The 10,539-nt window shown below is 46.8% G+C and overlaps 2 protein-coding genes across 2 annotated transcripts; one reads left to right on the forward strand and one right to left on the reverse strand.

The window, feature by feature from the left end:
• Positions 1-7,724: 7,724 nt before the first annotated feature.
• Positions 7,725-8,277, forward strand: VC83_00379 (uncharacterized protein; the record flags this gene model as incomplete). Its single annotated transcript, XM_024464073.1, has 1 exon — positions 7,725-8,277. One exon carries the CDS (start codon positions 7,725-7,727, stop codon positions 8,094-8,096), a length of 372 nt encoding a protein of 123 aa, XP_024328473.1. The 3' UTR covers positions 8,097-8,277.
• A 59-nt stretch (positions 8,278-8,336) lies between these two features.
• VC83_00380 (uncharacterized protein) lies at positions 8,337-10,386 on the reverse strand. Its single transcript, XM_024464074.1, has 3 exons — positions 10,010-10,386; positions 9,208-9,943; positions 8,337-9,155 (listed from the first exon to the last, which is right to left on the reverse strand). The coding sequence occupies exons 1-3, from the start codon at positions 10,306-10,308 to the stop codon at positions 8,511-8,513; spliced, it is 1,680 nt and encodes a 559-aa protein (XP_024328128.1). The 5' UTR covers positions 10,309-10,386; the 3' UTR covers positions 8,337-8,510.
• Positions 10,387-10,539: the final 153 nt, after the last annotated feature.

Raw genomic sequence — 10,539 nt, forward strand, 5'->3', positions numbered from 1 at the left:
CTAATTTCTATCAATATACTGTTACTATATACCGTTACTCTTGGTCACAGGACTAACATCGTGATCTACAAGCTAAATATACTAAACTTCAGTTCGGGCTTTTTAAAAAAAAGCTCGGATGGTAAAAAAGCCTAGACCGAACCACGGTCTGGTCTTAACCCTAGAGACTGGACCAAAGTTCAGTCCGGGCTTTGAAAAAAATGAGGACCGAACCACGGTCCGGTCTTAACCCTAGAGACTGGACCGAAGTTCAGTCTGGGCTTTGAAAAAAAGGAGGACCGAACCACAGTCCGGTCTTCACCCTAGAGACTAGACTGAAATTCAGTCTGGGCTTTTTAAAAAAAAGGAGGACCGCACCACGGTCCGGTCTTAAATTTAAGGACTGGAACACTCATATAAGCGGTCCGGTCCAGTCCAGTCCGGTCTTTACGGTCCGGGCCGGCCAGTCTACTTCCCATGGGGTCTTTGCCTCTCTTTTCTGAAGTGCTCGAGCTGGTGATCGATTCTTATGCCAGACAGCATGTTCGAAAGCTTCTGGCCAAAGAGTTTCGGGAATTGTAGATGTCCGAAGTAGTTCTTGTCCTTTAGCAGAGAGGATATCTTTAATTTGTCGTCCACTAATAGTAGTTTCTTGGATAAGTGGTGCTGCCTTTTCATGAACAGTTATTTGTGCATTCACTGACACCATTTTGATAGTGATCGTGTGGTGTAGTAGCTTCCAATGCCCCTCCTTTGACACCATTGTCCAATCGGTCCAGAGGAGAATTCGTTATCAAAACGATAGGCTCGAATAGTAATGCCGAGAGCGCGTTCAATGTAGGTATGGAGTTGTTTGAAAGTTGAGAGAAGTTCATTCTTTGAGGAGAGACGTTCTGCCCATGTAAAACGTGTAGCATCGTCAGTAAAGAAGAGAAAGATGACTGTGCCATCAAACCCTTTGATTGAGTAAGGGCCCCATGCATCAACGTGCATAAGTTGACCAGGTTCTTGCGCATGTCGTTTGGCAGGATCGCGGGTAACTTTAACAAGTGCTCGGGTAGTAGCACAGATAGGACAAATCATTTTAATCTTAGCTTGGATTTGTTTGTCAGTAAGGTTAATCCCATCACTGAGTTTGAGTAGGTTTTGCATGTTCTGTAGACTGAGAACTCTTGTGGTCCACTCTAGGAGGAAAATCAGGCCATTCACTAAAGAAAATAGCAAGTCAGGGGGAGAGTTGGATACTAGACTAGCTATCTTCCTTTGTTCCATTATTCACTTGCTCGCTTAGTCCTACTATATAAGCTGGTGCACACCAGGCACCAGCATGTAGACTAGACAATACAATCCATATTACACAACAACTACAGGTACTAGAATACCTCTATCCTCTAAGGATATAACAGACAGTTCGAAAAGAGAGAAGCAAAAGCAGACAGCCCTGACAATACAAGACGAGTATTAGAAATATATCAACAGTCCTACTGTCGAAACATGCGACCCTAGGGCTTGATGGCTTGAAGCTACATAGTGTAACAACTTCCTATACCTTACTCGGTGTTCCACCCACTCGCTTCGCTCGTAGGTGGCGACAGCAAGTTGTGCGTGCGACAGCAAGATGTGCGTACACCGCTATTTTGATATATAGAAAAAATAATAGTATTCTTCATAACGTAGTATCTACAATGCCTCAAAATAACGATCCTACTATGATTGCTCGCCTTAATGAGGCCCAACAGTTCTTCTTAAAACAACCAAGTACATATACAATTGCTTGGGTTGCAAATAAATTCAATGTCAACCGTGAGACACTCCGACGTCGCATTACGAGTACTACGTCTCCTCAATTACCCCACGGAGGTAGCAATCGAGTCTTATCTCAATCACAAGAGACCGCGGTCTGTCAATTCATATACGACCAACTTGAGCGCGGGGTCCCTGCCAACCGATCTATGATACTACGGGCAGTTGCAGACTTACGACCTAATCGTACGATACCATCACAACGGTGGCTACAACGCTTTCTAAAAGCACACCCCGAATTTCATACAATTCACACGAAGACGTTAAATACACATCGGAAGCAAGCACAAAAGAAAGAGGTGTTTGAGGAATTCTTTCTCACATATAACGCCCTTATTACAAAACATAACATTAAGCCATATAATTTATGGAATGTTGATGAGACAGGCTATATGATTGGGTGTTATAAGTCTACGGCTGTTATTGTACCAATCGGTGTAAAGCAGTGGACTGTTGATAATCCTGAGAATCGGCTCTCTGTTACTGTAATTGAGGCAGTAAATGCAAGTGGTGCTGCACTTGCAGAAGCTATCATTATCCCTGGCAAACTTCATATGGATTCATGGTACAATGATGACCTTGAGCCAAATGCTCTCATTATTGTAAATGAGAGCGGGTATTCAAACGACGACATTGCAATCCAATACCTTATGCATTTTATCCAACTATCTGCAGAGCATATGGCACCAGATGATACTCGCCTCTTATTACTTGACGGCCATGACTCTCATAAAACAGAGCGCTTTCTTACATTAGCAGAAGAGCATAACATTGTTATTTGCTGCCTTCCTGCTCATACAACACATCTATTACAACCTCTTGATGTAGCGGTTTTTAAGCAGTGCAAACACTTTCATCAAAAGGCACTTGATCAAGCAGTACGTAGCTACGACTATGAGTATAAGCTACGTACGTTCCTTTCAGACCTCCCGCAAATCCGACGGCAATCTCTAACTGTCCGTACAATTCAATCTGGTTGGAGAAATACAGGACTATATCCATATAATCCTCCACTTGTAATTGACAAGATACAAGAGACTCGGAATCAAACACCTGATTATGAGCCATTTGCTTCATATAATATTATCTCAACACCGAAAACAACTATGCAAAGTGTGCAAGCGGTTGAACATTGGCAGAAGAGAGCAGAGGAAGCTTTCTCATCGCCTTCAAGAGAAGGGTTTCAATCATTTGCACGTGGAACTACAGTTGTTCTACACCGGGCAGAGCTCTATAAGACCGAGCTAGATATTATGACTCTACGTGCAGTAGAGCAGAAGGCAGCAAAGGCAAGGGCACGGAAATCACTACAGAAAGGAGGGCAGTTATATGCATCAGATGCACGGAAAATGCGGGAAGAGAAGAAAGCAAAGTTGCAAGCAAAAGCAGACGCAAGAGCAGCAAGGGAATCGGACCAAGTAGTAAAGCAGCTACAAGCGCAAGCACGTAAAATCGAAATTGAAGAGCGTAAGGTTGAGAGGAAGCGGGTAGCAGAGCGGAAGAAGGAAGGGTTGAAATCAAAAGTGATCATTTTACGGTATAGTAAGGATCAAAGTGATAGTAGCAATAGTGGCAGTAGCGATAGTGATAGTAGTTCTATTGATTTTATGTTTTAATTATATAGTTATATAGTTGATATATAAGGCGTCTTTTTCTTCGTTTTATGTGTCGCACATCTTGCTGTCGCACGCACAACTTGCTGTCGCCACCTACGAGCGAAGCGAGTGGGTGGAACACCGAGTAGTAAAATCTCAATTCCTGCGATGTCAGCTGAGGTTGAACGGTTGTTTTCTAGCTGTAAAATCGCAATTACAGACCGGCATAATGGAATTGGGATTGATAGTGTAATCGTCGTGACCAAACTTTTCGCTTCACTCAAGGTTGGAGTAAGCAACATGCGCCACTTCACGCGTGAGGAAGCAAGTTGCGCCAACTCACAACTTGCATATGTTCACCACTACTCTGTAACAAAACCTTTACCATAGCCACACGTAGTATTTTATATAGTAATTCAATCCAATTTATTTAATGGAAGAGACTCCACTCTCAAATGCCTGTAAATGGCTAGCAGAGAACCCCTCAGAATCTGCGACTACTGCCAGTCGACTTTTCAAGGTCGCGCGATCATCAATACGGTCGAGTATTGCCCGAGCAGCTCAACAGCAGCAGCAAGCTCAGCAACAGCAGCTACCCCAACACAGGGGTAAGAATAAGCTGCTATCTACTGCGAAAATTGAGGCGCTTAAGAAATGGATACTTTAGCAGTATTACCTAGGACTTGGAGCTACTAGGAATATGATATTTGCCGCGGTCTGCAAACTCCGGAGCCCACAGCCCCCGCCATCACAGAGTTGGCTTACAAAATTTATTAAAAATGAGCTTCAAGAATACCACTTTATTACTACAAAGCCAATTGCGCAGCAGCGTACGAAGGCTCAAGACGAGCCTACTGTTACTACTTGGTTTCGCGACTACCTTGAGTTTGTACTACAGCGTAGTATACAGCCAGAGTCAATTTGGAATATGGATGAAACTGGCTTCCGGGTAGGAATCCCAGGTGGTGAGCGGGTAATTGTACCGCTAGTATCAAAAGAGCTCTACACCCCAAGCCCTGAAAATCGTACATCTATTACTATCCTTGAGGCTGTGTCTGCTGTTGGAAAAGTCATACTGCCTGTACTTATTATTCCGGGCAAAATTCATATGGATTCTTGGTACCACACCAACCTTGAAGGCACAGAGCTCTTCTTGCTCTCCGACTATGGATTTACTAATAGCCAGCTTGCTCTCCGGTGGCTACAGCACTTTGCGCAGCATACAGCTCAATATGATAATGGAGAGCCGAAGGTTCTACTGCTTGACTCTCACGTTAGCCATACAAGCGATGATTTTATCATTGCAGCTGAAGAACACAACATTATCATATATACCTTCCCATCACATCTTACACACGTTTTACAGCCATTAGACGTTGGGGTATTCCAGCCTTATAAGCACTCGCACTGAGAAGCTGTGCTTGCAGCTATAAGGCATATGGATATTACCTATGACCTCCAGTCCTTTATGCGGGATCTCACTCGCATGCGGGAGCAGACCTTTAAGGAGTCTACTATAATATCCGCCTTTCAGAAAGCTGGTATTTGGCCGGTTAGCTGTGCTGTAGCTCTTGCAAAACTACGTACGTACTCGCAGCCTACTATAGAGCCTACACCTACGCCTATACCTACTCTACCAATCCGAGTTTCTACACCTAAACCCACGACTTTTAGGGGGGTAGAAGAGGGGCTACAGCACTGGAAACAGCGGGTTCCAGAAGGCCTTAGTAGCCCCTCGAAGCAGAGCTACAGGAATTGGCTTACCGGCACTGAAGAGGTAGTAGTAGCCGGCCAACTCCAGGAGCTTGACCTGCGTACTGTACGGCGGCAGGTTGAGGAGTCCAAAAAGCGGGCAAGCCGAAGTAGGGCCCGCCTTCAATTTGGAGGCGAGCTCTCTGCTGACCGAGCCCACGAGCTTCAGGATGAAAAAGCTGATTGTTTAGCCCAGAAGCTCCAGGCCAAAGAAGCCCGGATAGCCCGCCAGGCTATCAACCGGGCCCGCAAACAGCTCCGTAGAGCTGGAATTGAGGCCCGGAAGCAGGAACGCCTCCGGAAAAAGAGGGTGGCATTCTACACTAATGCCAGCCTCCCAATTCCTGACCCGGAAGCCTCTGAAAGTGAGGGCGAGGAGCAGTATGAGATTGCGGGCGAGTGTGGGAGTGAGCGTGGGAGTGAGGATGGGAGCGAGCGTGGGAGTCAAAGTGATAATTCAATAGAGTAGGCAGATTATGTACCTTCACATACAAATTACTATGGGCTAGTACTTACTCTCAAAATCATGAGTTGGCGCAACTTGCTTCCTCTCGCGTGAAGTGGCGCATATTGCTTACTCCAACCTTGAGCGAAGCGAAAAGTTTGGTCACGACGATTAGAGGCTATTGAGTGTTTGAAGTCCTAGATGAAGAACAATATCAATTTTGTAGATAGCGAAGTAGAAGATCTAGTCTCGTTATTAGAACTAGTGTAATTAGCATAATTGAATTACTATTTATGTTGTGGTAACTTATCTGTAAATGGTCTTATATTTTACAAGTTTCAGGCCCCTCGCGCCCTCTAGGGGGAAAGGGGGCTAGGGGTTCTTAACTATATTCAGCCTCTTATACGAGCCATACTCTTTGCTGTATACAGCTAGTGCAACTATGGCAATAATTCAGTCCGTAATACTGACCAGTCCGTATTATTGGTGGATGCAGTCCGTAGGGACTACCCTCAGTCCGTATTACTAGTAGGTTAGTCCGTAGGGACCCCTAATTACGGACTGACTGGACTACTCGGAACACTGGTGACTGCGTAGTGCTTGTACTTGTTGGCTGTACCACAGCAGCTGCTGCAGTGCCTGTGATATTGAAGTAATGGCTGTTTGCCGCTGAAGCAGATTCTCCTTCTATAAACAAACAAAGGTAGAACATGTTCGATATCGAAAGATCCTTGCTCGTATGCACGGTCCAGCTCAACGAGCCAATATCACCCACTGCGTTTTCTATGATAATAAGTCAGTATTAAGCAAACACAGATGGACAATATTTGAAATAAACATACGGGTGAGGTATTCAAATGGTCTTAAAAATTGGGTCCCATTTAGTTGAAACATGGTTAGTGACGTGCGAGTGGCCGCTTCCCCTGGTGTGCCATTGTAGGTTCACCACCGAGCCTTCAACATAAATAGTATTTAAGCTGAAATCGCCAAAGTCTCCAATTGGGGGAGGATTAATGAATTTCAAACAGAAACCAGCAGTAAAGAGCGCTGAAAGGTGAATGAATAACTAGGGCCGCATTTTGCGGGTTTGAAACGTCGCTGCCGTTGATAGTTAATAGATGTACCATACGAACGCAAATAACAGAGACGAGAAAATAAAAAATGGGGAATGGGGGATATAAGAGATATACTAAACACGCTAACTGGACACTTACGATACTTTTTGCAGTATATCAATTCTCCAACGAGAACCCAAACTCCAGTTGTGGCCATTGGTGATGGTTTTGGTTGTGGACGGTTAGGAAAACACAAGATGTCGCCTGGTAGGGCGGTTACGCCCACGGACCCTTGTAGCCGCCGACCCACTAGCCGCCCATCACTTTGAAACCCTTCCCCTTTTGGTGCCTGTCACCGATGAAACCAACAAACAAATCCCTTTTGATTCTTTGACTGGCCTACTATTGACCCTTTAGCCAAAGCTAAACCTCTTTGTTGCAGTTGATCCGCTGTCAGGATGTACTCGCCCTACCAAAATAGATGGGATGCCACGCGCGAGGCAGAGTGCACCGACGACAGGTTTCAAGAGCATTCGTACAGTATATTTCAAGCCACACCTCATGTCTTTTCCTTAGTCGTGTTTCGAGTTGTCACAAAGTCAGCATCGCAGTTATGCTGCTCCCAAATAAGCCCTCGAAGTCCAAGTTATTCAGGTTTTCTACTCATTATTTTCTGCTTTATTTGCTATTTAAACTACCTGAGCTTGCATTTTTGCGGCTGGAAAGGATTCAGTATTACAGTCACGCCTGCAACAACACACAGCAGAGGAAACGCCATTAAGGTCCGCGATACCAGAGAAAATCTGGTACAAACTTGCCAAAGGGCCTGAGAATAAATCGCGAGAGTGGACTGATACTTGCCTGAAGAACAACCCCACCTATCAATCCGAATTAATGACAGATGACTCGACCGATCTCTACGTCCAGGAAAAATTTGCCGGCCGGCCCGACATTGTCGCCCTCCCTTTTCCCATTCTCAAAGCCGATTTCCTGTGGTAATACAAGGAAGACACTGTTATAGTCTTGGGAATGGAGTTTGACGTGGGCTGGGGAGACAAATCCACGCGCCAGTTTGCGAGTTGGATGATAGTGACGATGGCTGGATCGCCGCACATATCGGTGATAATCGATGACATACTAGAGGGAGTGCGCGAGAAGGCGGACAAATATGAAATTGCAATCGCAGACTTGACACTCGACATGATCGGTGATGTCTGTGATCTGACGGGCCCAAGAAGAATGACACGCAGTATTATGAAGAGCTTGAGATTAACTCTCGATGAGACTGTGGATGAGAGGAATATTTCCAACCTCTACGAACCGAAGCTGATCGGTGACGTCTTGGTATTACCTGGATTTTCGTTTGCGGCGTCGACAAATCACTACAAAGAGGAACAGGAGCCGGCGTTGCTCACGCATCATTATGCTAGCAGTTGGAGGAATAAGCACGGCGTAGAACTGGTCTGATCCGGTATTTTACGATGTCCGAAGTCTTTTCAGTGAATATGAAGACAGGCGCAGAGTCCTGGGAGAAAAGCAGGGCTGGGACCAGCTTATGGATAGAGGAGGGGCGCAGAGTCCGGGACCGATGGGAGTGTATGGTCAGCGAAGACATCGGATGCATTGTTCGTTGGTACCCGAGAAGCAGTGAAGGAACATCCGCTTGCGAAAGTTCGAGTTGGAAGCACAGTGTGGTGAATCTGAACAAGGATGGATAGTATACTCTAAACTCTAAATGTAAATTAAGTGCATTATTGACTAAATCCGTATTTTTGGGATACGGGACATCAATATCCAGCCAATTGATTCAAATGTACAATATGTCCAGGCTAGCCCTTTTCAGGGGCAGGCATTCCACCATTCCTCAACCCCTCAAGCACTTTACAGCCTGGTTCCGATATTAACATGCACAGCCTTCGAGTTCGTATACCCAGCCAACCCCGCCTCCCCGAGCTCCCTGCCAATCCCACTCTGTTTCACGCCTCCAAATGGCACCCTGAAGTCACCGTCATTGCTCGAGTTAATCCATACCATGCCCGCCTCCAGCTTCCTCGCAATGCCATGCGCACGCTGGATATTCTGCGTGAAAACAGCCGAACCCAGGCCGTAGATCGTCTCGTTAGCCATCTCGATAGCCTGCTGCTCGGTCTTGAAAGATGCAATGACAACAAAGGGTCCGAAAACTTCCTCTTTGTAGATGTCCATCTCGGGCTTGACGTCTGAGAAGATAGTGGGCTTGACGAAGTATCCCTTTCCGTCGCCTACGTCTGTGAAGCTCTCTCCACCACAGACCAGCTTCGCGCCTTGGTCCTTGCCGGACTTGGCGAAGCCGAGAACGCGCTCGTGCTGTACCTTGGTGATCTGAGGGCCTTGGCTGGTGGTTGCGGCGAAAGGGTCGCCGACGACTTGGATCTCAGAGACGTATTTGCTGAAGTCAGCGACAAACTTGTCATAGACACCCTCCTGGACGAGGATGCGGGATGTGGCGCAGCAGACTTGACCTTGGTTGTAGAAGATGCCGATGTGCTATGCATGTTAGGTTGCGTTCATTCTGCATCAAAACCGTGAAGAAACTTACAGCCCATTTGACAGCTTGGTCAAGCTCGGCGTCATCGAAGATCAACAACGCAGACTTTCCACCAGTCTCGAGAGTGATGTTCTTCATGTTAATGGATGCCATCTTCATAATCTCCTTGCCCGTAGTGGTGCTACCAGTGAACGCAATCTTATCGACGTCCAAATGGCTCGCAAGTGCCTTCCCAGCCTCTCTTCCATGCCCGTTGATAATATTAATAACTCCTGGCGGGAAACCAGCCTCCTTCAACAAACTAGCCATGTACAGAATCGATAACGGGGTCTGCTCCGCTGCCTTGAGGACAACCGTATTACCACACGCCAAAGCCGGTCCCAACTTCCACGCCGCCATCTCCAGTGGAAAGTTCCAGGGGATGATCTGCCCGCAAACGCCAACGGGCTCTTTGATAGTATATGCCAACTTATCGGCACCGACGTCAATGGTCTGGCCGTGGTTCTTGTCCGCGTAGCCGGCATAGTACCTCAAGACCGTCGCGCTGCCCGCGACGTCGTCATTGAGAGACACGCTATATGGCTTTCCATTGTCCCATGTCTCAATGGTGGCCAGTGTCTCCGCGTGCTTGTCCATGAGGTCGGCAAGCTTGAACATCATCGTCCCGCGATCGGTGGCGGGGATGTCGCGCCATGTAGGGTTCTTGAAGGCGGCGCGGGCTGCGGCAACTGCAGCGTTTACGTCGTCTTCGGTAGCTGCGTACACGGAAGTGATTGGGGTCTCATTTCTGTCAAGGCAATAGTAAGTTTCTGTGGAATGACACCGGCGGTGAGACGAGCAGGATTGGACTTACGTGGGGTTGATCGTCTCGATCTTCTGGCCATTGCTGCTCTTTACGAACTCCCCATTGATGTACAGGCCGATGGGCTGGGTGTACGTGACGCCATTGGGGGCTGTCAATTCGACGGAAAGGTCGGAAGACATCGTAAGGGTTGTCTGTGTACTGAAAAGTTGGTATTGTTTATGCGGGTTGGAAGCTGGTGGCAGTCGCGGTGAAGCTTTGAAGCGCGTAATGTTCGATGAAGGTTTTGAGTGGGCTACTGAAGATAATGCTGCGTTGCGGAAGGGAGAACAGAGCTTATGAACGAGCATCTCAAGTGGAATGAAGTTCAGGGAAAGAGCCAACAAGAGGTAAAGGTTAGATGTGGGGTTACAGTGCGGGGGGGGAAGTGTTGGGGAGTGGAGTGAAGTGGTGTCAGCATATGACGATACCGTGCTTTGGCGCGATATTGCCGCGGTTGTTGCCGAATCTAGGCCTTCAAAATAAAATATGAGCTGCCTCCTTTCTCTAAGACCACTATTTCTTGCTTAGTATTGTAAATA

Source organism: Pseudogymnoascus destructans, assembly GCF_001641265.1.
Source record: "Pseudogymnoascus destructans isolate 20631-21 unplaced genomic scaffold scaffold_1, whole genome shotgun sequence".
NCBI classification, from domain to species: Eukaryota; Fungi; Ascomycota; class Leotiomycetes; order Thelebolales; family Thelebolaceae; genus Pseudogymnoascus; species Pseudogymnoascus destructans.